Source organism: Ziziphus jujuba, chromosome 4 (genome assembly GCF_031755915.1).
Source record: "Ziziphus jujuba cultivar Dongzao chromosome 4, ASM3175591v1".
Lineage (NCBI taxonomy): Eukaryota > Viridiplantae > Streptophyta > Magnoliopsida > Rosales > Rhamnaceae > Ziziphus > Ziziphus jujuba.
The window spans coordinates 4,735,736-4,763,607 of record NC_083382.1 but is presented as its reverse complement, the minus strand read 5'-3'; the positions used below and the strand labels follow the sequence as shown (position 1 = coordinate 4,763,607).

The 27,872-nt window shown below is 34.2% G+C and overlaps 4 protein-coding genes across 8 annotated transcripts; 1 reads left to right on the top strand and 3 right to left on the bottom strand.

Annotated features, from left to right (window-relative positions):
- Positions 1 to 35: 35 nt before the first annotated feature.
- Positions 36 to 7,779, bottom strand: LOC107417111 (DNA ligase 1). Its single transcript, XM_060816530.1, is given in 19 exon segments — positions 36 to 719; positions 1,212 to 1,289; positions 1,405 to 1,482; positions 1,816 to 1,872; positions 1,978 to 2,051; positions 2,156 to 2,227; positions 2,485 to 2,546; positions 2,630 to 2,731; positions 3,100 to 3,209; positions 3,438 to 3,491; positions 3,493 to 3,570; positions 4,321 to 4,408; positions 4,970 to 5,067; positions 5,152 to 5,352; positions 6,015 to 6,058; positions 6,061 to 6,130; positions 6,211 to 6,312; positions 6,579 to 6,698; positions 6,797 to 7,779. Coding segments are annotated over 19 exon segments (2,313 nt in total). The 5' UTR covers positions 7,562 to 7,779; the 3' UTR covers positions 36 to 659.
- A 504-nt stretch (positions 7,780 to 8,283) lies between these two features.
- LOC107417100 (uncharacterized) lies at positions 8,284 to 13,779 on the bottom strand. Of its 2 annotated transcripts, XM_025073259.3 has the most exons (8): positions 13,406 to 13,779; positions 12,370 to 12,495; positions 11,683 to 11,883; positions 10,241 to 10,337; positions 9,603 to 9,706; positions 9,225 to 9,276; positions 8,908 to 8,943; positions 8,665 to 8,795 (listed from the first exon to the last, which is right to left on the bottom strand). In XM_025073259.3, the coding sequence occupies exons 1-7, from the start codon at positions 13,630 to 13,632 to the stop codon at positions 8,908 to 8,910; spliced, it is 843 nt and encodes a 280-aa protein (XP_024929027.1). In that variant the 5' UTR covers positions 13,633 to 13,779; the 3' UTR covers positions 8,665 to 8,795. The 2 variants fall into 2 exon arrangements, with proteins under 2 accessions (XP_015881148.2, XP_024929027.1); XM_016025662.4 differs by lacking the exon at positions 8,908 to 8,943 and having other exon boundaries at positions 8,284 to 8,795; positions 13,406 to 13,778.
- A 714-nt stretch (positions 13,780 to 14,493) lies between these two features.
- LOC107417089 (TPR repeat-containing thioredoxin TTL4-like) lies at positions 14,494 to 21,395 on the bottom strand. Its single transcript, XM_060816229.1, has 9 exons — positions 21,136 to 21,395; positions 20,219 to 20,804; positions 19,346 to 19,915; positions 19,125 to 19,242; positions 16,381 to 18,911; positions 15,914 to 16,109; positions 15,604 to 15,776; positions 15,067 to 15,400; positions 14,494 to 14,956 (listed from the first exon to the last, which is right to left on the bottom strand). The coding sequence occupies exons 5-9, from the start codon at positions 17,406 to 17,408 to the stop codon at positions 14,783 to 14,785; spliced, it is 1,905 nt and encodes a 634-aa protein (XP_060672212.1). The 5' UTR covers positions 17,409 to 18,911; positions 19,125 to 19,242; positions 19,346 to 19,915; positions 20,219 to 20,804; positions 21,136 to 21,395; the 3' UTR covers positions 14,494 to 14,782.
- A 969-nt stretch (positions 21,396 to 22,364) lies between these two features.
- LOC107417124 (uncharacterized) lies at positions 22,365 to 27,624 on the top strand. 4 transcript variants are annotated; one of them, XR_003055627.3, is made up of 8 exons: positions 22,365 to 22,656; positions 23,316 to 23,587; positions 23,681 to 24,332; positions 24,448 to 24,647; positions 25,001 to 25,245; positions 25,444 to 26,906; positions 27,024 to 27,187; positions 27,278 to 27,624. XR_003055627.3 is itself a non-coding variant. In XM_025072674.3 (6 exons), the coding sequence occupies exons 2-6, from the start codon at positions 23,316 to 23,318 to the stop codon at positions 26,715 to 26,717; spliced, it is 2,643 nt and encodes an 880-aa protein (XP_024928442.3). In that variant the 5' UTR covers positions 22,365 to 22,656; the 3' UTR covers positions 26,718 to 27,624. The 4 variants fall into 4 exon arrangements, 1 of the variants encoding a protein (XP_024928442.3); XR_003055628.3 differs by lacking the exon at positions 27,024 to 27,187; XR_003055626.3 differs by having other exon boundaries at positions 27,024 to 27,624.
- Positions 27,625 to 27,872: the final 248 nt, after the last annotated feature.

Below are 27,872 nucleotides of genomic sequence, written 5' to 3'. Positions count from 1 at the left end.
TAAAGTCCATCAACAACATTGCTGGTCTTCAGATTTTACACAGATAAAACTCAAATTTTAACTTTTACAAAATACATGCGGCATTTATAAGAAAAGTTATTTATAATTAGATATTTGGCCCCACTAATCAAGGCATTATCTCTTAAAAAAAAAAAGAAGGTATTTTCTGATCTTCTTATCGGAGAGACCTCTAAGAATGGAGCATTATGTCTTCGACAATTTTTGCAATCACTCGAAGGAGATGCCTTTGTATGATATAGCAAGCTGCCTCCCGGGTTAATCCCGGATTGGGATAGTTGCATTTATTATTCTAAATTTTAAACTTTATTAATTAATAAATAAACTTGTTATTTCATATGATTTTGTTTTCTAGCTCATGATTATTGAACGACCTTTTTAATTAGTGTACTTTTTTTAAAATTTGAATATATTTTTGAGGGAATTTGACCAAATAAACATCTCTAACATTGCTACTTGTGTAAACCCCCCAAAAAAAAAGAAAGAAATTGTTGCCTGTATTTTAAAAATAATAAAAATAAAACTCATATGTTGTTAAAAAAAGAAAAAGAAAAAACACGGCCATGTTCTTTTTTAAAAAAAAATAAATAAAATTAAAATAATTCTAAATACAACCAATGATTATTTTATGTTAACCCTATTTACAATATGAACGTCCTGATTTTGTGGTTGCGACTTTGAGCAGTATATATATCGGCAACCTAAAATTGAGATTTATATACAAAGACAAATAAAATGTAATTGGTTAAATATTTTTCCAATCAAGTAAAAATAGAGATTTTACAACTCAAGCATTGCCATATATATATATTTTTAATTTATTTTTAAATAATCAGTCAGTGTAAACAACAATTCCCTAAAAAGGTTACAGAAGGAAATTCCTCCAGTTTCACTTTGATCACCCGTGTAGTACATTTTACAAAAAGTTGAACGAAATTTTTGTTGATATTTCTAGATTAGATTTTAAAAGTAAAAGGTTCTGTTTTATAATTCTAATGATTAATGAGAATGCTACTGAAGATATGGATGTATGTGTGTGATAACACTTTCAAAATGAATTTATATAAGAAAAACAAAAAAAAAACAAAAACAAAAAACCAAAAAAGGTAAGAATTGAGAGAAAATCTTTAAAAAATGTTTGGACATCAAAGGTTCAGAAATAAGAAATTAAATGGCCAGTTAGCATGATTGACCTGTTAAGACGATGAGGCTTGCTCTGGAGTCTTGTCTTCCCGAACACGAACAAGTCGTGGAAATCGAAGGGAAATACCCTCATCACAAGCACAAATTGGGTTAGATATATTTGCATTCCACAAATTGAATAAAAGCATAATTTAAATAGGAAACAATGTAAACTTCAAATACAGATAAAGGACCAATTAAAACCTTATCTAGATCTACTATGCCGACTGCAGCACGATGAACTGGGCTGATAGTCAAGTCTGCAGCTTTCACCTCCCAAACCTGGAAGAGAGTGACAGCAGGACATGAGAAACAAGAAGCTCTACTTCAAAGGAGGAATTAAAAATATGATTTTTTTTATTTTTTTTTTAAATCAAATTACTTCAGCATTTTCTCAACCTTTTGGCAACGTCATTGTAAAACTAACATTAACTCATGCCGCAAAATTTTAAGAATGGAGGTACAGAAAAGTAATAATAGCTAAATATCTGATTCCCCAATCGGTTATTATTGCAATCCAAGAAAAACATGTAGAAAACAAAAACAAAGATAGCAGGGTGTAGAAGAAAAGTACAATAAGCACAGCAAGCAAAAAAAGAAGTTGGTAATTGTTACCTCAGTGGGTTCAAACCACACATCTGGACTAATGGTATCTGAATACCGATAGTACGACTGCAATTCATGAGAATTTTCAATTAAAAGTTAAAATAATGAACAGAATCTCATGCACATAAAAAAAGGAAAAAAAAAAAAAAAGAAAAAAGAAAAAAGGGGAACTTTTGGTTGAGGAATCACTTCAGATCGGAGGCTAGCAGAACGTTCTTCAAGCATTGCTTCAGAAAATCCAGTACCTATCAATCAGCAAAATGAATCAGGCAGAGTAATCATCCATACGTAAAGAGACTTACCAACCATTGAGAAGTTGCAGACTGCCACGTGCATGTATTTCACTTACCTATTTTACAAATGCTTTGGAACTCTTCGTTACTGTTGTCATAACAAGCCAGAAGAAAGGCACCATAGACGCCTAAAGATTAAACTTAAGGCAACTACTAGATGAGAAAATTAAAAAAAATTTAAAAAATAAAAATAAAAAATAGAATGGCTCAGGCACCATAGAGAGAGACACAAACAACAGATGTAAAGAGTGGAAACCAGAGGAGCTTAACTATGATATCCCTAAAAAAACCAAGACTATTCAATAATTAAATGTGCGATTAAGAAAGAATTACATGAGCAAGTTATCACTTTAGTTAAATGAAAAAATTTCTAGGTTACAGTTACCTGTACGTTTTCCCGGCAATGAAAAGCTGCAATAGGTACCAAAATCCAGTGAATCCCCTATACTGCATGGTTCCACGAATAAATAAATAGAAATTATAAAGCTTAATCAGGACATGGATGAAAAGAAAAGAATTTTATGACCAACCCGTCCACATAGTCTTTCTTCAATTTCAGCCAGTTTAGGGATCGCTTGGAAGGTTCATATGTAGCATCTTTATTCAAAGTCTTGATAATCAAACCCTCACAACTGTAAATTAGGATAAATCAAGATCCTAAAAGTGCAATAAATCAATGATACAGTTTTTGGCCCAAAAAAAAATAATAATTATAAACCAAGATGCAGCTAGGACTTAAAAAGAATTGCAACTCTAATATAAATGTAATTCAGGGAACTAATGCAAGCAACGTAAATTGGTACGTGGTTCTCTTCATTGGTGAAAAATACGTAATACACAATTAGCATCACATTAGCGTCACTGATTTGATCCAAATGTAGCATTACCATATTTAAATAATTAAAATTGTTTTCATACAATACATCCTTTTCTTAGCTCCAGGCCTGATCAACCAAGGGGACTAGAATAACTAATTTACCAAAAGCTAAAAAGTGAATACCTTCCATCAACAGAAGCATCAAAAAACTTCTGTATTTGATTATCGTTAGAAGTTATTGCTGTAGCAAACTGAAAATATCCGGCTTCTTCTTCAAAAGACCCATAAAGACACTGATAAGGCAAAAGATCCATAGGTTAGAATGCATTCAGTTTCGTTACTTTAATAATGCTATAGAAACAACCTGGCAGAACTAATACAATTAGCATATAGTCAGAAAATTAAATAAAATAACTTCTTATGCAGGTGTGTTCTTGCAATTAACAATTATTACTACCAAACAACAGAAAAATAGCATCAGAATTCTCAACTATAACTGTATAAAGACAAAATAGGCTCACCTCTCTCCGAACTTTGAGTTCTTCCTGAATAAGTGGTCGACCATTATGATACAACAATATCAAATGCATATATGCAAACATCAACCTTAATCTCACTCATAACCACGTTTTTCCGAGCTCGAGTACTGAGTATCTGCTAAGAAGTCCTTGTAAAGTATACATTCTATCTCAATCCAACAATTTTATATCAACTACCATTGAAAGAATATATTAGTCAAATTATCATCTAAAGTTAAGGAACCAATGCAAAATATGCAATGATCCTTTCAGCACAAACCAAAAGCAGAAGTTTAGTATAGCATATACCATATACTAAAATTAGGATGAGGCACAAATTGTGTATAGCTAAAATTAGGGCCAGCAATCTTTTCATAAGGGCATTTTTTATTCCTATATCATAACTTCAATAGATCTTCGAAGAAGTCTTTGTAAAATAAATATTCTATCTCAATCCAGCGATTGTATGTAAACTGCAACAAATGAATCTATCACTAAAATTATCTCTAAAGCAAAGTAATCAAAGCGACGATGCTTTCAGAACAATCCAAAATTAGCCAGTAGTACAGCATATAGCATATATTGAAATTAGGAGACGTTACAAATGTAACATACCAAAGGCATTTTTGCTCCTATATTACAACTTCAATAGATTTTAAGGCACTTGACAAGTTGACATAAAAACTTGTGTAACATAGTGCAAAGTCAATTTGGTTCCCTAAAGAGTTTGATGAAACACTGCAGATGTATCTAATCCTACTATGTAACAGATATAAAGTTATAGGCAGTTTCAAACCTATTGGAAATGTAACACACTGCACTTATAAAGACATATAAAGTAGATGTGAAAAAATTATTAATACAAAGTAGATGTGAAAAAATTAACCTGGAAGGGCAGAATTTTCTGTTTTTCACGGTCATAAGCAACCAGCTCGCAATCCAGAACAAATGACCTGACAGATGACTGCTTTAACCTGACAAAATGTTAAAAAAACAAAGCAGAGACAATCATTGGTAAACTGCTAGTGTTTCATATAACATAAATGATGCAAAGTATAGATCCCTTGAGTTAAAAAACTAAAAATAAAAATAAAACCCTTTTCGTATGTGAGCAATGTACCAGAGTATACAGATAAACACAGACGCACCACACAATCATTAAGTTACAGATTCAATGGAACATGCATTTCTGAATTAAGTGCCTCAATATGTATTCGTAGAAACTTCAATTACTAGCATTTTAATATTTTACTTTCTACATTATGGTGCATTAATATTTTATGCAACCTGGTTGCATTAATGCTGATTAACACAACAAAAAACCCACAATCATTGTGAAATTGAAGTAACAAAAACCTAATTCTGCAACAGTTTTTTTTATTGTGCAGAAAAGGAAATACAAGGTAAGGTCCATATAATTTTGTTTTAAAATAACGATGTAACTCTGAATCTATTGTAAAGAAACAAATTCCCTCAGGAAGTCTCGCACATATAATCAAATATATATGATACAAATAATTATGAAAAAAGTCTACACTGCGGCAACAACATCAGGAAACTTTCCAGTATTTCATTCAGCATTTCTACTATATATCTCAACTGAAGTCACTGAACCATCCTCCAAGTAATGTATCTATAAGGAACAAGAAAGTTATGGCTCATAATTATATCACAAGCATGACAAATTTACCAATTATAGCTAACTACATAGAATCACCTGAGCACGTTCTCCATCATATTTGTATTCACAGGTATATTCTGTGTCCTGGAACTTTTGTACAATCTTAGATACCCCCTTAGTTGGATTTGCTTGCATAGGTCCAACAGGAACAACTACAGTAAAGTTACAAGTCTTCTGAAGATCCCATACACCATAATCTGGAAGCACAGAGTACACCTGTTTAACAATCTTTACAGCCTGATGTAGAACACAGTTAGATAGAGCTTGTTAGGAGAATACAAATAACGAAAATAATATGCATGAAGCTACTAGGAAGTTTGTCTGAAACTATTATTGTGTGAACATAAGGGGATAACCCCCATTTAAATTGGGTAGATTTTTCCTAATGGAACCCAGGATCATTGTTCCTTTACCTTCTAGACACAATATAACCATGGCTCACCTAGATGTCGATCTACAGGAAGCACTCATATGGAATGAATAAACAATAAGTTGCAAATAATACATGGACTTAGAAAATTTTTAATAATGTAGGTATCTAGAGAATAGAAGTGCTTGATTTATATGTTTCTTGGAGTGCTCTTAATTTGTTAAAAGCTCTATAGTGTTACAGCATTAAAATTCAAGAGTAAATGGTCACTTTTAAAGAAAAAACTGTTGTTGCTTACAGCTACAATTAAATGATAGAATTTAACATCGTTTTAACAGTGAAGAATGACAAGACAATTAAAAACTATTGGCCAGGTCTATCAGTTGGTATGTATATATATACATATATATATATATATATATTTTTTCTCCATAGGGAAACAAGTGCTATAAAGTTCATCTTTTTTCAAATACAACGATGAGTTTCAATACATTTGCAGGAGCTATTGAAGGACATAATCTAATCTCACCTCTTCTAGACGAGACTGAATACTAGGAGATGGGGTAGATTGGTTTCATTAAATATAGCAGCTTGTCCCAAAGCAGCCAACAGAGTTTGCTCTGAGAATCCAATTCGCAACTTAGCCTGCAAATAATAGTGTAGAAATTGAATTATACTCCATAGGAGCCAACAATGCAGTCTAAGTAATGTGATAAAACAGCGACCTGAAGCAAACGAATCAAATATTGGGGTTCACAGTCAGTGGCTGCGAGGAGAAGTGCCTTGATATGGTTCTTCTTCTTCATTTGACTATCCTTCCCAGATTCCTATTTAGATTCAAAAGCAAGGGAAAGTTGATTGCAAGCAAAACAAAATATCATGTCCATTGTCAAACTATAAATCACTATAGAGGAATGTATTCAATTATTTTCAATTAGTTTGCAAATAACTACAACAAAAACACTGATTGAAAAATCCAATAACTCCAATTGAAAAGATAAAACAATGCATCTGGCTATTAAACTGAAAAAGAATTCTTATTTAAACTCAAAATAAATAAAAAAAATAAAAAAAATAAGTGAGATAATATCACCTTGGCGATGAGACGGAATGTTTTGAGAACGTTAGCAACAGTTAATGGATTAGGGCGCCTACGAATCATATTGTGCGATGAACGACTTACTTTTGCAACAAGACCCAAATCTCCCAGATCCTAAAGATTCAGATTCAAACCCAGCAGCTGTTTCTTATTAAAAAATTATGCGAGTAAACAAACCAAAACCAAAACACACACAATTCACCTTAATTTACCTTGTATTGTGTTTTAACCTCGGATTTACCACTCCCATAAGCTTCAGAAAGCGCGTTAATGATTGAAGCATCCCCAATTCCTAGCTCCAAACCTTGGTAAGCAGGGGCAATCCGATTGGCCGAAAGATAAACAACGGCCAATAGATCCTCATGCGTGGTGGTGGTGGTGGTGGTATGCCTGACAGTCCTCAACATGTTACACACTATATCCGTAATCACAATCCGTCGCGTCTCGTTAGCAATCAAATCGAAAGCCAAAGAAAGGAACAGGAATGGCACTCTCTCACTCTCGCTCTGTCTGTGTTTCCAACAACTGGCAACCGATTCCGGTTTGAAATCCCAAGCCTTCTTCTTCAATTCAGTGATTTTACTCTTCAGTTCCGAAACCCCCCTCCTCTCCTCCTCCTCCTCCTCCTCCTCCTCCTCCTCCTCTTCCTCAACGCTGCCGCTGCTCCTTAAAGCCCACCTAAAACAAGCTCTCTTGGCAGCCGGAGCCGCCGCCCCCGCTTCCCGAGAACCAACCGAATTTGGCGGCGAATCGGGTTTTGGCGGGGGATTTGAATCAACAGCTTTCCGTTTCTTAGGGTCAGACGACTGCGTTTTCATCTTGGTTGCCGCTCGAGCGCCAGCCATGAGAGCTTCGAAAGCAGTAGGGCGAGAAGACATGTTTAGAGGTAGGGTTGGGAGACTTGTGGCACAACGACCAGACGACATTGATGGTTTAATTTTCGCGCCTATTTTTTGTATTTTTTGTATTTTATACATAGCGAGAGAGAGAGAGAGAGAGAGAGAGAGAGAGAGAGAGAGGGTGTAAAAACAAATATACGATAAACATGAACAAGGCACAAAGCTGACCACGGTATACGTAATGGATTGTGATCAGCAATAATATGTTATGCTAATTAATTTTTATTTTTATTTTTTTGGGTTTATTTTTTTAAATTAATAATGTAAGACTTTATTGAATAAATTTTTATTTAAGATTTAAATTGTTTTAATTGTTTACTATTATAATTTTGTTTATTTAGTGATTTTTTTCTTTAAAATTATTAATTAATTATGTAATTTGTTTTCTCTTTTATGAAAATATTAATTGCCTGATAAATCATAAAATAATTTTATTGTAATGAATTTAAGTTATTTACTCAATTTGCTTCTTATAATATATAAAAATCAATAAAATTTAAAACAAATAAAAAATATGTTTATATAAATATAAAATGGGCCAGTATAAACTGATAATGAAATTATTGAATATGATTTAATAATTCAAAATTCTTATGAAACATATAAAATATTCTCTTTTTTTTTATTTCTTTTATTCTTCTCCTAATAGAATTCAAATAAACCATTACTATATTTTTACATTCTTACCCTACATTTACCACAATTTTAAAGTTAAAACATGACCCATACTAAAAACACACAATGAAATTATTAACACCCCTAACTTCCAAAAAAATTAAAAAAAAAAAAAATCGCATCCCTTAAGAAGAAGAAAATAAACAATCATCCACATGCCTTTAAATAAGTGTAAAAACCACAAAGGAGAGGGAAAAAAAATAAAAAATAAAAAAAACTAAAAATAAAAAAGAACCCAAACTTTCTTACTTCTTACTATATTCAGCACAAAACAAGAAAATAGACTTAATTAAACTATATTGTTAACATAAATTAGTTAATATTGTTGATATAAACCCACTTTTTCCCCCCTTGACTAGGCTGCAAACCAAGTTAAGCCGGCCATGCTCAAACCGAAAATAGAATAGGTTGGTGATATTTTTTAGGTATGCAGAAAAGCTACAGTGGCAACGCGTGAACCTACAGAACCACCAAACTCGAATGTTTGATAAGACCGAACATGAGCAATGTATCGAAATGGAGGTTCTTGCTCCTTTTGGGTCTGCTCACTTTCTTGGTGCGCTCCAATACTTCGTTTATTAAAATCTTCCACTTCTTGCACCAATTCATCTTTTGTATTGTTGCACGATGTGATCACCTACCATAACCAACCTATAATCAGCTAAACTAAAAATTTGACATTTAAAAAAAAAAAAAAAAAAAAAACACACACAGTGAAATCTGATCTAAATGTACATATTCACATATACCTAACTAAGCGGATATGTCCACTGGTTTCCTTCTCCCTAATCAGGTGTTATCAGGAGTTAGTTACTTATCAAGTCTTCCTATTTAAAACTCGCACATCAACAAATATGACATTCAAATTGTAGAACTTTGTTTTCAAACTGACTAACAAACTTCTGATGCAACAGTTAACAGGTGTAAAGGATATGTTTTCCTTCCATAAGTTATAACAAAGACCAAACTTCAGAGAGGGGGGGGGGGGGGGGGGGGGGGGGGGGGAATATATATATATATACACATATACATATATAATACATATTTTGTCGACAGAAATGCTTACCAATAATCCACCATGAGCTACTAATCTAGAAACTGAGTCCCAATACATTATCCTGTATGAAGATAACAATCATTATATTGTGAAGATAAATGTCCAGCTATACTGTTTAAGAGAATGAAAGAAAACTCAAAAACCAATTATTCTATGAGAAACACTCGAGTTCCTCAAAAATATGGTATTGTTATACTGGGTTGAAATATTAAGCCATGCAGAATTATTATGTACATAGGTTAGAGTTCTCTAAGAAGTAAATTAGCTCAATGATTCAGATAGTTTCTCTGTCTTCTTAAGCTAGGATTCTCCAAGCACGGAATCAGTTGTATGATCCACTCTATCTTTTCTTTTTCTAGCAATGTTGAAAATGATGTTTGTCATTACCTTTTAATAGGGCCATCGGGGTGTAATCCAATGGCATCTAAGGTTCCTTTATCTATGACAAGCTTGAATTCCCGTTCCAGCTTCGTGTCAAGTACATCATCAACCTTGACAATCAAAACACATATCATCACTCTTGACAATCAATACACAATAAAATTTTCAAAGTATTTGAAAGGGACACGTGATAGAACACAACAAAACTGCCTACACTTAAATATGGGTACAAATACGACAAGGAAAAATGACATTATACAACTATAAGTAAGAACCTTTAAACAAACCATGTAAGTTAACCACATGAAAAGCCTCAAATAAAATGAATACATTGTTAGACAGGCGTATATTCTTTCTTTCCTTTTAGTAAGGGAGGAGCATGAAGAGAATTGAAATAATTGAGAAGAATCCTATATTAATGTCCAAATCAATATTGCCATATCACAATAACAATGAAAATAGAAAGCACCTGCACAGTGTCTGCACAGGAATAGAGAAAATAATAGAATACAGAAGTCAAAATCAAATTTACAGGGCCCAAAACTACTTGGCATAAATTGATATCATATTTAAAGGATAGAAAAATCTAATGCAATTATATAAGTGAATTTATGATTCCACATATTCTAGAAGATTAGCCATACCAAGAAATTAATATTAGCAAACCCATCACGCTGAGCAAGGCTTCGAGAAAGGTCAATAGCTCCCTCACTATAATCAGTCCCTGTTAAATCAGAGAATCTAAACCAAAAATAACAAATATTTTTGTCAAGTTACCATCAATATGAACTTAAGCTGCTAGAAAGTAGATCTAACTAGGTTAATCGAGTTACCAACCAAACAATAAACACTATCCCTCACAATTAGTCTCACCCAACTACAAAATATGAGTTAACAAACGCATGATCAGTTAGATATTAAGATACAGTTCCAAGTTACCATGAACCCCAAAACTATAGGTTTCTAGGACTCAACATAATAGACAATTAAAAATTTGTATTCATGACATTTTTTTTTTCTTCTAGGAAACAATTGAGAAATGAATGAAAATTTACCCTGCAAACAGTTCAATTCAAAAAAAATTTAGTTAAACCTAAACATATAACTTGGGAAAGACAACACATGAGAGGGGCTGCGATGAGTATTTCGCCATACAAAGTAATTACTTGGTTATAGTCAAATACATCTAATGTTCCATTGATTTCTTGAATCATTGCACCACTTTTGAATTTCAATAAATTCAATTACTTCCAATAAAGTATAAGATTGAGGTTCTAACAGAATTCTATTCCATACGAAAAAAAGGATTAAAAAGCACTTTTTAGAGCCTCACCTTCCTTAGAAGAAGAAAATATGTTTTAAGATGAAATATTCTAGAAATCATTTCAGACTGACTTGATGCATTTATATTTGTAGACTTTTTATTCTTGGAGTTGGATAAAACGATAAGCACGCATCAATTATCCACATTAAAAGCCAATGTGGATAACATGAACAAGATAGAAGAGGATCAGGAGAAATTTTCTTTAGAAGTATATACTTTCAGTCTTGATGGTCCTAGTCATAGACCCATAGTTTGTATTCAAATGGTATTGCTTATTTTCCGCAACACTGCCAGTACCAACCTTTTACATGTTCAACATAAATTGATGATATACAAAAATCGAATAAATTAATTGTGAGAATGCATTGCATAAGCTTATTTCTTTCCCTTTTCTCCTCACCTATTTCAGTCAGAACATTTAACAAAGCGATGCTATAAAAAGAATTATTTTCTTTTGTTTTTTTTATCCAGTTTCCACAGGCACTAAGTAAGCTAGCCGGAGGGTCAACTAAAATAAAGTGTTCATAACACCTACTAAAGTCCCAACAGATAAGAATCCTAAATCTTAAACCAAAACTTCATGAAATCCTGCTATGTCCTTCTGATTGTTTCCAAAATAACCACAACTAAGTTGCAAAAGTCTTAGGATTGTAGCATTATGTCATATTTTCACAATAAACATAACTCCTTTCAGATTAATTCAGCATAAAATACTAGTAAATAAACAGTAGAAGATAAATTTTAGAAAATAAAAATGCATACCCCTGCTTGGCAAGTTCTTGAAGTAGCAAACCATTGCCAGTCCCAATGTCAAGTACACTCCAAGTAGAAAGATATTTCTCGCCATCTTCAACAGGCTCCGATTTGATATCATCCACATGGTTTGGAATGTGACCTTGAGAAATATCAATGCACAAGCTTTTGGTCCAGGAAGAAACAATTTCCATTACATCAGTTCCAAACCTACAAAAACAGAAGAAACATGAGATAAATTAATGATTTACTGACCTCTGGTGTCTTAAAGGAAAACCAATTGTGAAAAAGGAAGGCTAGGTCATCCATTACATCTGTTTCAGGGGAAGTGAACACAGAGTATAAAGAGGATAATTTCATTCTATTTTGTTATGGACGAGATGTAAAGAAAATTTGGCATGAATATGCTAAAAAGTAATCTAACATAATTACAACCTTTAATATTTTATAAGCAGAAGCAAATAGATGGTTGATTCACTGCCAAGAGAAATCAAAAGACAATGATATCCCCATATCACATAGAAAACTTTATGCCTAATCACAACCCAGGTTATCATCATATCATTCTAATGAAAGGTAGAGAAGGGGTGAATTTTGAAATATTATAACCACATTGTCACATTATGCTACTCCCGCAAGTCAGGAAACTGCAGTGGAATAATAGCAGGAAAATAGCACACCCAACCTAGAGCTTACCAAACTTCACCAGCATGGCCATGTTCACGAAAATTTGCCAGCTCATCAGCATATGCAGAATCCCAATAACTCTGAAGGCCTAGCATTGATGTCACTGCTTCAGCATCTGGTTCATCCTTGTCAGAACTGCACATATATAAAACTTGATTTAAAGCACAAAACAATGACTGAACAAAGTCAAAACATCATGATGTTAATCTATCCCAACAATTTAAATTTCAAACTTAATATCTTCTCTAAGAGTGTCCAGAATTTTACCGTTCTCGCATAAAACACAAGCTACTCCATATTTACAATATGTTTAAGTAGGCAGGGAAACCATTCAACTTAAACCAACTTGCTTCGAAATAAAGAATATTTCAATATACTATTAACCCCAATAAAAATAAAATAAAAAAATAAAAAAAAAAAGAGAATAAGCAGAAGAAAATTTTCCCCTATCCCCTAAAAAGTCAAACTATCGACTGCCATTCTCATTATCTACTTAATTATTATGAAAAAGCTCATTAATAATATCTAAAAACACCAAAGCTCAATTATTTACCAAAATTACCATCAGAACACGAGAAATATCTTTCAAAGTATACATCCCATTTGACGGTATATTAAGCCTAAACGTTTTATGAAAAGCCCACCATTATTTCTAGAAACATCAAAGCACAAGAAGTATTTGACAAAAACAACATTGAAACAGTAACAAAATCTTTGAAAAGTATATTCCATTTCACCGTATACAAACCTAAACCTAGAAAAAATTCCCACCAACACTACCCAAGCATTAAAGAGAGCCCCATCAAATTATTTCTAGAAACACCAGATGTTAACATTAAACCACTAACAAAACTTTTTTGTCAAACACATTCCATTTCACCGCATATTAAATCCTAAACCTAGAAAAACACAAAGCAGTCCAAAAAAAACCTAACATTCCAATCAAATACTAGCAATAACTGTCTTGTTCTTCAATACTATAGCTTTGAGAGACAATGACTCGCGAAAAACAAACAGAGCAACAGCAGAAGACATTAGAGCAAACCTGTAATCGGAAGCATCACGGTGGTTGCCGGCGGAGAGGGCATCGGCGGCGTCAGCATGACGTTGGTCATCATCGAGGGTGCTACCGTACTCGCTCTTGATGGACCAGGAATCGGCGGCGACGGAGCGGTCGTCGTCGGAGACCAGATCGGTGGCAGCCGGAGCTGCACGTGTCTGCTGCGCCTGAGAGACGTCTGATTCCTCTGGCGGTAATCGGATTCCGGCCATTTTTGCAGACAAAGAAAGGAAAATGGAAATCGGATGAGAGACAGGCTTTCCAGGAGAAGGAATGTGAAAGGACTTCTTCTGAGGAATCTTTGGCCAACTTCCGGGTCTGGTTTATTGGAATCGGATCCTATCGTCTTCCCGGATCATATATATATAGATAGTTTATAGTAATAATATATTTTATTCTTAAATACCCAATTCGATATGTTAAATATTAGGATTAGAAACTTTAATTATTTATTTTAATTTATCAAACAAAACTAAAAAATTTAATCCATCAATGATTTTATTAATTTTTTTAGAAGTAATTCGCTGAACTTTTAATAACAATTTGTTGATCTCTCTAATTTGGCTTAATTTCGGTTAAAGCCTTTCATTTAAAACTTTTTTATTTTCTTTAATCAATTCAATATCTAATTTAAGAGGACCTTAAAATGGTCAATTCACTTTAAAACTAGAGGTTATTGATTTTTCTTTTTCTTTTTTTAGACAAATTAGAGCTTATTGATTGAAAGAAAAAGTCTTCAACAAAATTAAGCCAAAAGTAGAGGATAATAAACTATATTAAATTTAAACCTCTAATATTATGTCAAATTAGTTTTTCTATTAGATTTTGTATTCTTAGACTTAAAACAAAATTAACTACCTGACCGATGTGTTTAAAAAAAAAAAATTAGATGGAAAAAAATTTAGTTGAACTAAAACATCCTTTTTGAATAAACTCGTTTGACAAAAATAGATAAATAATAAATAAGGCATTGGGGCTTGGAGTAACAAACGAGTTTAGCATATATTCCTTCCTAATTTGTTTCTCAAGAAACCTCAACATAAATCTTTGGACAAAAAAAGAAAAAATAATAATAATAATAATAATAAATAAATAAATAAAAGAATGAATTACACATACAAATTAAAAAACTATACACAAAAAACAAATTGGGTCAACTACTTGTAGATGTTGTGTTACATATCCAAAACGCAAAACAATTAATTAATTAGTTTCCCTTCAATTTTTCTGCCTCAACTTTCATATTCTTCAATCTATATCATTCAAATTCCATTGCAAAAAGCTAGCTCAGCTATTTCCCTTGCTTAATTAATTTCTTTTTTATATCCAAGTCAAAAAAAAAAAAAAAAATTCTTTCTTGTGCTACAAGGCAATGTCATTTCCTCCACCACTTTCCACATGTTTTGCAGCTTTACCATGCTGTTGTTTCCCGAGCTTTGCCTTTGCCTCCGACAGTGCTCTAATCACTTCCTCATCTTCCGGTGTTTCTTTGATCAAAACCTCGTAGTCTTGTACACAAGCTTCCCAATTTTCCAACTATATATACATATAAACACATATTCCAAACATGAATATTAATGGAAACATAGAAATCATCAAACACTTTTGGAAGATACAATCATGAAAGTTACAAAAAAATATGTAACCTTGTAGTTGCAATCTCCTCTTCTTAGTCTGGCTTTGCTGTAAGACGGACGAACATGTAGAGCAGCCGAGCAGTCATTGATGGCTTTGTCGAATTGGTCGAGTTTGCTCCAACAAGCGGCTCGGTTACACAATAAAACCGAGTTGTATGGATCATGCTCGAGTCCCTCACTATAAGCATTGCTTGCCTCTGGGAATCTTGCTGCCTTGAAAAGCTCGTTCCCTTTTGACCGAGCTGCCGAGATTGCTCGAGCTTTCCTCAACACCATGTTTGCTTCCCTATTGTTCGAATCGAGTCGAGTTGCTCGTTGAGCTCCTGCTAATGCATCATCGAATCTGCTACCAAAACAATCATTAGCCTAATAAAACAACTTTAAATTTTCATATGCTAAAGCATGGTTGGTCTTAAATCCAATCCTCTTGTAATGAATCATATAAAGCAGGGTAAGTACAAAAGTGCCTATATATTATTTCAAAATGTTTGATTCGAGAACGATTTATTTACTTAATGTTGAAGATGATTATATGTAAAGTAATACCTTCCAGCAGCCATGTCAACCTGAGCTCGCACTGCTACCACATTTGCGTTACTAATGGGGCCAAGGAATTTAGTACAAGAATCAACATCAAAATCTGGACCATTAGACAGTGTTTGATCTGCCTCTTCGTGTCTATGTAGCTTCATCAAGGCCTCGGCTTGCAGAGCATATATCTATGTCAATTATATTATCCAAAATATATACTATTTTCAATTAGTACATATGATTTAGGTAACTAAACATAGCACAAAACTATAATTGAGAGAGAAAAGTCTTCAACATTATTTGAGATAGTTATGACTATAGGCACCTGTGGCGCTGAATCTGCACCAGCAGATATGGCATTTCTGGTTTCCTTAATAAGGGTGTTCCAATCTCGTAACCTGCGAGCTTCTGTGCATTTGTTGAGATGAACCTGAACCGATCTCACTTTGGTAAGAACGTCAGGATCGGCCTCCGGTCCAGCATGTTTGTAGTGATAGGTTGCTTTCTCTGTTTCCCCTAATCTACATTCAAACAAACACATTACTAAGTGCTTCTTAGTTTGGTAACATTGATGTTTTTGCATTTCTATTTTCAGTCAATTAAGTTGGTTATCATAATGATAACTCATCATTAGCTTATGTTTCAAGTCTTTTAAATGAAAAAGCAAAACAGAAAACCAAAAACAGTACCAAAACAAACTATGAAAAGTATATTTAGGAGGTTTTGAACCTCATTAATTGATAACCTTTCTTAAATCACAAGTACAAAGTTTCATGCAGATTAAATGTATACCTTAGATATAAGTTGGCCAAACGTTGATGAGCTCTTTGATATTGAGGTTCAATCCGAATGGCTTCTCTGCACTCGAAAACAGCCTCAAGAATCCTACCAAGAGCAGTTAAAGCAGCACTTTTATTGCTCCTATAGGAAGCCTTATTAGGGTCAATAGAAATAGCAGCATCATACAAAGCCAAAGCCTCTGCAAATCTTCCATTTTTATAATCTTCATTTCCCAAGATCTTCAACGTTTCCGGGTCCATTCTAGTCGATAGAGCTCGACACAAAGAACTAGGCTGTTGATCAATGGAGGGTTTATTATAAGCAGAAGGACTAGTCTTCCCTACATCATTTGCATATCTTCCATACCTCATTGTGCTTTGTCCAATCCGATCATTGTCATCATCGTCGTCATCGTCGTCCTCTCTTGCGGTTTTTGGAAGATAATCAAGAACTTTATTAGAATTTATATTGTTTCCACCACCAGGCTGTCTTAAATTTCCTAAATTCCCATGGAGCATTACATTGCTTGACGAAGCCCGAACTAGCGTGTTGCTTCCTCTGTTTTTTTGGTGGTCAGCAATCATGCTTTCGAGCTCACCAGATATTCCAACGGCATCCTTTGGTACCCTTCTTCCTTGGTTGACATAGACTTGATAAGTAGGTATACTTCTGGAATGGTTTTGGCTGTTCTGGTTTTGGTTCTGGTTCTGGTTCTGGTTCTTGTTCTGGTTTTGTACATGGACATGGACTGCCCTTTGGTTATTGCTTGGAGGAGGTTTGTTAATGGGTTTTGATGGAGCTGTTGACGATGAAACATCTTGTGAGGAATCAAACTGGAATGGAATTTCAGTGGAACCATTGCGTCTGCGTTTCGAGTTTGGTGTGCTAGGTGTCCTAACAAATTCTGTACTACTAGTTTCACTGATGGCTGGAAGAGAACCTGTTGAGGTTGATCTTCTTGGCCAAAAACCTCTTCTTCCACCAAACACCGCGGTTAATAGGCCACAACTTGATCTCCTATCCGGTGAAGTGTCCCCCATTTATATCAACTTTTGAAAGGAGATCAGTTTCCAAAAGATAAAAACAAAAAGTTTGCAAAATTGAAAAATGTGAAGCTGAATATTTGTTTGAGAAATGGAGGTTTGCAAGAACGATCAACCTAACCCCAGGAAATGGTATGCATGGCCTCCTGGAGTATTGGCTGCATAGATATTTCGGAAAAAGAGAAATGGATTCAGACAAATTTTTTTGGGGAAGGGAAAATTGCAGGAAAAGAGAAGAATAGTTAACAGGTTAAGTCATTTTATTGAAACCGGTATAGATTTTTTTCTCTTTCTGATTTTTGAATTTTTTTTTATCTTTTTTTCATTTTATTTTTCTTTGTTTTTGTGTTTGGTGGGAAACTTAAAGCAGGAGACCCGGTCTTTGGACAAATGAGGATCTCTAGATTTTTAGAAATAGAGGAGGTCACGTTGTGGCTTGTGGGTGTTCATGCATGTCCACCAATATCTGAAGATGGCCAGCTGTAGATTCATTATATATGTATAAAGTACATTATACATGTATATGCTTAATATATTTCATTCATAGGGATAATTAATATGACAAAGAAATTTAATCAATGAGGAAATCTTAAAAAAATAAGTAATAAATAAATAATAACAATAATAAAATTGTCAAAATATATCACCACCATTGAAAATTTTCCATCCCAAAAATCACTCCTACATAAAATTTCCGGTCCTTTACTTCTAGTAGCACTTTGTAGGTCTGTGATAAATTCAATTACCTGTAATGATCTTTTTTAACTCCCTCCCTCTTCAAGTTTGTTGACTTTGAATGTGTCTTTCAGGACATTTTCCGCATTTGCCGAAGTTCGTATGAACAAAAGAATTGCCCTCTGGGTATGGTTCGATTTACTATAACAGCTAATCCTTACAGAAACAATTGTTTTCCCATGATAGTTTTACAAATTATATGCAATGGCCATGCAATACCATTTCCACAGCTAGATATGAATTTATTTACAATTAGGATCAGTCTAGCAATGTAGAAATAAGTAACCAAAAGCAGAAGCACTTCCGGAAAGCAAAATAAGTGTCACCTTTTGTTTGCTGATCTTTAAGCCATCTATTTTCCCTTTTTTTTTTTTTTTTTTTTTTTTTTTTGTATTCAAGATTATTTGACGTCATTGAAGAACTATAACTATGTCAAGTTTCTGAAGATGGTTTTCCAATTGTTACCAGAGTCAGCATAAGATTTTTGCCTCCACATTTTGTTAATTATTAAGGCTTTGCGCTGATTTCGAGTTTTGTAATCCAGTGGTTGAGTTGATTGGCAACGCATTCTGATCCGGTTTAACCATATGAGCATAATTTCTCAACTGCATTTTCAACTTCAAGAAGTTCATAAACATCGGTATCAAACATGGGATTTATACTCCTAAGTTCATAAAGACTTAGGTACTTAAGCTGGCAAATCTATGTGATACACAAGGCAACTAACCTTCCAACTATGCCATGAGAAGTTCTGAAGGGTACTACCTGTAAAAGAAAAACCATATGAGGATGAGTTTTCAGAAATGGCAAAATCTAATCTCTAATATGATGGTAATTCTTGAATTAAAGAAATTTAACCTCTTTTTCACTTGGTGAAAAAAAAAAAAAAAAAAAAAAAAAAAAAGAGGTTGAATTAGCATATATTGGTTGCCTTCTTCACAAGATAATCAGCAAGTGTAGTTGCATCAAGATGACCACCTTGTAAAGCATTTGTTATTCTTTCTTGATTAAAAGTAATGTTCTGCGCAAACTCCGCTGACATTTCAAGCATGCCTAGTACTGTCTTTACACTGTCAAATACAGGTTCTTTATCTTCCTGCCTAAGAAAACAGGTTGTTAAAATGCAATTAAAAAAATTCCAAGCTTCTTTTCAATGATTTTATAAGTATCATGAACTGAAACAGAATAAAGAATTGTACCTGCAAATCACAATTATAAGCAGAAGGAAGACCTTTCGAAAGTTCGAGAAGAGTAACAAGGTCTCCTACTGCTCTAGTGGACTTTCCGCAAACAAGCCCCACAGGACTTGGATTTTTCTTCTAAGGCATGAGACTACTTCCAGAGGAGACAGGGTCACTTGGAGTGATAAATCCAAACCTTTCTGAAGCCCACAATGCCCATTCTTCCCCAAGCCAAGAAAGATGAATTGCCTCAATAGAATTAACAGAAAGAAACTCCAATACAAAATCTTTCTGAGACTGCATCAATACCGTGAAATAATGAAATAATAATAGGCTGGGGCTTTACATTATATATGCTCAGCATTTTCTGTTTTTTGTCTAGGTGAATTTTAACACTTGATCGTTTCAACTCCGAGCGGTATGAAGTTTCTTTGCAGGTTCACCAATCATATTATTAAGTGCTGCTTCAATGTTCATATGAACATCTTCTCTGTCAACTCCCCATACAAACTCACCATTTTCAATGAGCCTCTCTATCTCATCAAGACCTTCAAGAATACTGTCCTTATCATTGATGCTGATCAATCCCTACAACCACATTGATTTAGAGTGTGTTATGCGCATTGTATGTATATATATATATATATATATATATGAAAAAATTTTCATTTTGTTAAACTAAAACCACCCTGGAGAAGGAAAAACAGATCAAAGTTATTATTCACGCATATTGACATAAAATCCTCAACTACGATTCAATCAAGCATCCATTATACAATTTAAGCAACTTCTTAAGTCCAAATTCTCTTTACATTTATTTTCTTCATCAGCCAAGCAAAACTAGCGGCAATCACTCTAGTGTATTGGAAGTTGCTTGTTCCATTTATTTACCTACATTTTCCTGGAAACCAAACAATCCTGAACACAATATCTCAGAGAGACCCAGAAAAGAAGTACAAAAAGCTGTTTGGCGAGCATAGAAGTATGGACCCTACTTCCCATGATATCATGCTTATAAAAGGCCTTATCAAAGGAGATAGACTCTGCAGATCTCTTGACAGTATCGGTGACACTTTCTTGGAAACGACCACTCCTGATCTTGTTTTCCTTGCATTTGGGTGCACAAACCACCTCTCTCCCGCTATGATTCTGCTAGCCAAGCTGAGCAAGGACAGAGGACCCCGAGAGGAGTGGAATTTGGAGGAGTTGGAGAAGGAAGAAAAGAGTGAAGCTAAATTTGGAGAGAAATGGAAAATGGGATCCATAACTGAGTGTGTGACTCTGTATATTTGAAACTTTGCTGCTTCTTTGGTCAATTCTTGTCCTTCAATTCTGTCTGTGTATCTAACTACGAAATGCTTCTGAAATCTGGATATTGAATTTACTCCAAGTTCATAGCTCAAAGTACCATATTTCTAAATGATAAATTCACCATTTTCAATATGACTAATTTGATTAATTTCTCTCTGTTTATGTTCTGCCAAAGAAACAACATAATGTGTTACAAATTAATGGATTACATCAGATAATTAAATATAAAATCTAACTCATTTATATCATACAGTTTGCAAATTTCAAGTTTCTTGTGCTGCAAGCAATGTATACAAAATGAGAATCTGTAAAAATGTTCAAATATGTGTCTAGTATGTTGCTTATTTCCAGCAAAAACGACCTTTGACAGTACATAGAGCAAAGTAAGAAAACAGAAATCTTCATGAATAACCAAATCAGCTAATTCCAGAGAAACAAAAAAATAAAAAAAATAAAAAAATGATCTAGCATGTGAGAGAGAGTGAGAGTGTGCTTACCTTGTTGCTGGTATAGGCTCTTCATCAGAAACAGCAATATGCAGGACTGAAGTGGATCGGATTGGATGGTATTGAATTATTTTTAATTTTAAATGAATATTAATTGTTGTTGCCATCCCTCTTCCAAAATCTTCACCTATACTTAAATTTCGACATGTAAAATTGTCATTGCAACATTCTGTTACAGATACAGTGGATGGGCACTAGGAAGTTGGAGATTTTATGTGAGTAGGTTTTTTAAATTTCTACGTAGAGTTGGATTTTCGGGTTGGTATGAAATATGATAATATGGCTTGGAAAATATATATATTTTTTGTGGTGGATATTCGACATTAATATATCAAGCTGTAATGTCTTGCTAACTCTTTCACCACTCAATCTGTCTTTCTTAAGTATCACCAAAGATGATAGAACCAAGCTAACCATTACATTTACAAATTTAAATTTGTGGTTCAAAATTTTGGTATGACTTTTTATTACCTTAGAAGATCTCATACCGTTGCACAAAAAACCATTAATCAATCAATCTACAATACTATTAGGAAGCATTTTTTTTTTTTCCATAAAAAATCTATCTTTCTTAAGTTAATAAAAATATGATTTTTTTTTTTTTTTTTTTTAATGTTTACATGGCTAAGTATAATTGTACATTGTGAAGGATTATTTTGTCTGGTGTTGCACTACTAACAAAGGTTGAAAAAGAATATAGCTGCTTTGTCAACATATTTTTCACCACCCAAAAAAAAAAAAAAAAAAAACTTTATATGTTCCTTACTTTATCTCCAAACAAACAGATTTTCAAACTGCCCCTAGTACTACTCCTACTAGTGTTTTAATTGAACATTGTTTGTTTGGTTCAATCATACAATTTTTTCACAGATTTTATGAAATTCACTATACATAACTTATTAATGTATGTTATGTTTTATTACCAAAAAAAAAAAGTCAATAAAGTTCTTAATAAAAAAAAATGAGTAAAAAAAAAGTCAATATCAAAGTTCTTTATGTCAATGTCATTCGAAAGTATAATGGTAATATAATATATATATATATATATATATAATTTTGCTAATAACTAAAATGTTATTATACTAACTTTTATAAAACAGGGGTTTTTGATTAAAAATAAATAAATAACAATATAATAATTTGATGATACCTTAACTAAATGCTATATTTTTTTATAGATTATAATTTTCTTAATATCAAAAGAAAAAAATTAAAATTTTCTTTGCAACAAAAAAATTAATAATAAAAAAAGAAAAACAATCCTCCTCACAATTCTCAACTCATTCCCAACAGCCGACTGCAGCAGAACCCCTCTTTCAGTCTTTCACTCGCACTACCCCCTGTAAACGCCATCACCTTCGCTGTCGCCGGCGACTCCACTCTCTCACACCGTCGTCGTCTTATCCATTTCACTTCCTTTGAATTCTCTCCTTCATTTTCCATACCGCAGAGAGAGAGAGTTAGATAGCAGAAGCGGAAGCAGTAGCTGGAAGCTTCTTCATTAATAAAGAGGTAACCCTAAACAACATATCGTATATATATATATATATATATATGTACACACATGAACTTATTTATATCCATGTTTGTGTAAGACCCTTTTGTTATGTCTGAGAAAAAAATGGTTTGAAGTTAGCTTCTTTATTCATGCTGTTAAAAGGTTGTTGTTAGAAGTTGTAGTTTTTCTTTTTCTTTTTTTTTTTTTGGGATTATTTTTTATTTTTATGTTTTGGGTTTTTGAGTTTGGCGAAGTATTTGTTTGGTTCTTAACAAAATTCAAGAAATAGAAAAAGTAAGGGCAAATTTTGAGCTGAGAATTTTTTGTGACAAAAGGAACTTAAGGAATTTGGAGTATGTTTCCGGAACTTTGAACCTTATGTTAGAATGAGAGTTGTATTAATAAGAGAAACAATTTGAAAAAATAAAAGAAAAGAGTAATTCGCTGTTGAAGATGTAGAAGTGAAAAAGAAGAAACCAATTCAAAGAAGTTGGTTTTTAATTAGGCTGCGTGAGTTGTGTTGGATTTAATAGTTAGATTTAAAAGATAGGACGTAGTTTCTAAGTTGGGTATTTAAGTTAAGCATCTGAACTATAGCATCTAAGTTTTTTGCTGATTGTAAATTAATATGAGTGTTTAGAATGTTTATGAGCTTTTGTTCAATCTATTTCAGATGGCCAGATGGGATGAGATTCTGTCCCTTCCTGTACAGAATCCTCCAACCTTAGAGTTTTCTGCTCTTGATCTGGTGTGGTCGAAGGTGGAAGGTTGGCGTGACAATATGGATAGACTTGCTCTGATCCCCTTTGCTAGAGTGGATGATTTTGTTAGGGGTGAATCCGCAAACAAGGACTGTCCAACAAGATTTCATGTTGAAGCGAGGCGGAGGAGGAGTCCAACAATGCCTTATAAACCAAAGGTTGATGGGGTTCTAGAATATATTCTGTAAGTTGAATGTTTGTTCCTTTATTTTATTTCATTTTTCTTTTTTACTGTTCCTGCATATTATCTGCTTAGTTTATCCTTTTGAACATGTAGGTATTGGTGTTCCTTTGGTCCTGATGACCACAGGTCGGGTGGCATCGTACGGCCTAGTAGGAGTACTTATGTGCCAAAGAAGAAAAATGCTGGTCGACCAAATACCAAGAGAGGTTGCACCTGCCACTTTATTGTGAAACGTTTAATTGCTGAACCTTCAGTAGCGCTTGTCATATATAACGAGGATAAGCATGTGGATAAAAAAGGGCTGCCATGTCATGGCCCGCAGGACAAGAAAGCTGCTGGAACTCGTGCTTCATTTGCCCCATACATCTCAGAAGATCTTCGTCTTCGTGTGTTATCACTACTACATGTGGGAGTTTCTGTTGAGACCATAATGCAGAGACACAATGAATCAGTAGAAAGACAGGGTGGTCCAAGTAATCGTGATGACCTTTTAACTCATCGGTATGTCCGGAGACAAGAGAGGAGCATTCGACGTTCTATATACGAATTAGATGCAGATGATGCAGTCAGTGTTAGCATGTGGGTGGAAAGCCATCAAAGCAATGTTTTCTTCTATGAGGATTTCTCTGATTCTGAACCTTTTACTTTGGGCATTCAAACAGAGTGGCAGTTGCAACAAATGATTCGTTTTGGTAATCGCAGCCTTGTAATCTCTGATTCAAGGTTTGGAACAAACAAATTGAAGGTCTGTTTTGTTTACGTAACCTTGTCTTGTTAATTATGACTGTTAGTAAGTCTTGTTAATCATGACTGTTAGTAGCATGAGAAACTGATTTTGCTAATTTTTCAATTTTATCCAGTATCCAATTCACAGTCTCCTTGTATTCAACCCTGACAACAAAGCCATTCCAGTAGCATGGATAATATCTCCAAGGTTTGCAAGCTCCGATGCCTATAAATGGATGCGTGCTCTTCATAATAGAGTTCAAACAAAAGATCCTACATGGAAGTTGGCTGGGTATATTGTGGATGATCCTCTAGCTGATGTCTACATGATCAGGTTAGCTGCTTAGTCTATCATTCAAACTCAAAACATTCTGTTAATACAAAAAATTATCTGCATATTCTAAGATGTCTGTTGATTTCAATGCATGTAATATTGTCTTTGTAGAGGATGTGGTAAATCAAAATTAAAGGGCTTGCAAATGTACCTTTCAGGGGTTTTACACCCTATTCTTATAAAGTTCTTTTTGCCTTTTGGATAAATAAGTTTGTGTGCATCATAGTTAAGTGGTGCAGGCGATTGGCCCTTTGAAACAGGGTGAGGAGCTGTAATTTTTTATTTTATTTTTTTTGATGGTTTGAATACTTGAATTGAATCTGAACAAATATATTTATGTGCGTTATTTTCAGGGATGTTTTTCAGTGTTCAGTATTGATATGCTTTTGGAGGGTCCGCCATGCATGGCATAAAAATCTAGTAAAGAAGTGTATGGAAAATGATATGCGAGTTGAGATATCAAAACGACTTGGGGAAATAGTGGACAGCATCTGCAGAGGACAAGGAACCATACGTTTGTTTGAGGATTTGATGGAAGATTTTGTTGATGAATCAGATTTTATGGATTACTTTAAGGCTACCTGGTATCCTAGAATAGGTTGGTCATTATCATCTTAAGTAGAGGTATTTTTTGTCCTGTGGTATTATTGTCTGCCAATTATTTTGCAATCCTAATCAGAAAATGAGATTCTGATTTTTGGAGTGGGAGATAAAAAACGGTATTGTGGTCCATGATTGTATAAGGTTGAGCCTCTAGTTTTATTGGTTTTACTAATGAGAACTTTCTTTGACTTAGGGAAGTGGATCACAGCACTGCAAACTCTTCCTCTTGCCAGCCAGGAGACTAGTGCTGCAATGGAGTTTTACCATAACCAACTGAAGCTTAGGCTGTTGAATGAGAAAGAATCTAGTGTTTATCATCGAACTGACTGGTTGGTTGATAAGTTGGGTACTAAAGTGCATTCGTACTTCTGGCTCGATGAATACTCTGGGAAAGATAATTTTGCACGATATTGGAAGGAAGAGTGGGTGAGTGGTTTAACATCTTGGCGCAAAGCTTTGAAAATTTCAGACTCTGATTTGCTCATGGATGGTAGATGTGCAAAAGTTACTGACCAGCTTGATCGAGATAGGGTTTATGTTGTTTGGAACCCTGGTTCACAGTTTGGTATATGTGATTGCAATTGGGCACAAATGGGTAACATGTGCGAGCATATGCTAAAAGTTATAAGTATCTGTCGCAAAAAGAAATTTGTCATGCCATCTATCAGCTTATTGCAGTATCACCAGGCATTAATGAGCATTCTGCACTGCCCACCCCATGATTCTTTGGTTCATGATTATGCTGTTTCTTTATCTGTCTTTGTAAAGAATCAGATAGATGTGCTGGTTGATTTAGAAAGCAGCAATACCACTGTGGATCAAGCAGTTTCTTCTAGCGAACATCAACAGTCTATGAATGAGAATCATACAAATGAGAATGTAATGTCTCATAATGAGAATGCTTCTAGGAATGGACTTGATGTTTCAGCTAGAGTTATGGGCGATGCAGATAGTGAGCTGAATGATATGGGCAGTGGGAATGGTGCATCTGGTGAGAGTGCTGAAGTAGAAATTGCTTGTGCTGAGATGGATGTTGACCCATCATCCATCTGCATATCACCACCTGGGTTATATTCTGTTGATGAGGTTGTATCTAATGGTGCCTTCTCAGTGAACAGAGAGATTGACACAGATAATGAACATTTCCCCTCCAGAAGTGATGCTCTTACAAACAAAAATTGTCTTGAAGATGATGTCTTAGCTAAAGGTCGTCAAGAACGTACAATAGATGTTGAACCACTTTCTGTTGATATCCCTCCGTCAATGTTAGAGATTGTGGAGCAGTGTGCGGTGACTAATCGAAGTGATGTCCATAGCCATGATGTTAAACTCATTGGTATTTCTAATATGCAGGGTGCAGATAACCTATCTAACAAAACTTCCCCATCTATAGCAATAGCTGTTGAGGCAGAAGAGGTTGAAATGTCTGAAACTGCAGTTGTTATTAAAGAGAATGAGCGAATGTAATTTGAAAGTGACAATGGAAGCATCAATAAGTATCTGCAGTCTTGCAGTCTACAGAAGATGCTATTGCATATGAGGTGCACTGTGATGTGACAAATGGTTGTACTCTTGCTCAAATCGAAGGCATGCTGCAGTTTATGATGTATATAACACAATCGTCGATAAAATGCTCATCAGCATCAAACTACAGAGGTAAACTGCTACCTATTCAGGTTGAATCTAAAGAAAACAGATGGTAATACTTACCATTTTTGTTTTTAACTCAAGCAACTATTTCTAAACTGAAAACGTTGCTAATTATGTTAACAGCTATAATGAGATGATCAGTCAGCTAGATGCTGTTTCTGGTTTCTTTTAAGCTGCTGTGAGAGAAATGATTCAATGTAAATGAGACTGCAGGAGACTCTTTTTCAAATACAGTGTCTAACACACATCAGATATTTGCTGGAATATGCCCTTGTGATAGTGGATCTGTAGGCGGTTTCTAATTTACTTATCTTTGTTATTCCAAATTTAAGAATTTATGCCGTTTAATTGTACTGATTTATTCTTACTTTGATCAGTCTCACACCATTTTGATGAAGTTTCCAAGGAGGAAGTATATTTGGCCTGGTGGAAGGTGAAAAGGTTGGCCTACAGCTGCAAATTACCACGTCAAGTTAACTGCATATGTACATCTTGTGAAACATTATACATTAGTAGAAGACTCATTTGACCCCCTCAAGGAGGGAGAAAGAAACTCTTGTTTGACCTATTGAGCGGTTAATGTTGTCTATTTTACTTTCTTTTAAAAACGTTCTGCAAAAATTTATCCATAGAAACTGTAATCTGCTACTTTCTTGGAGAAACGCTTAGAAAACTTGATCAGTGATTTTACTTTATTTGAGTTCCCAAATAAGCTCCTTGAACATGATTGTGAATTGATTGGTCTTTTGTGTTTAAAACTCCTGAATATAAGATTTGCTTATCATCTCTCACCAAGCTGGTAAATGGTTGCGGTCATGATCATAAAAATTATGGGTATCAAAGTAAATTCATACTCAATTGCAGAAGTAAACAAGCATATATATCAATTTATGGCTAGGACTAACAGCTATCATCAGCAGATGACAATAGCAATGCTTCTGATATAACAATGCTACCAACTTTCTTGTTTTT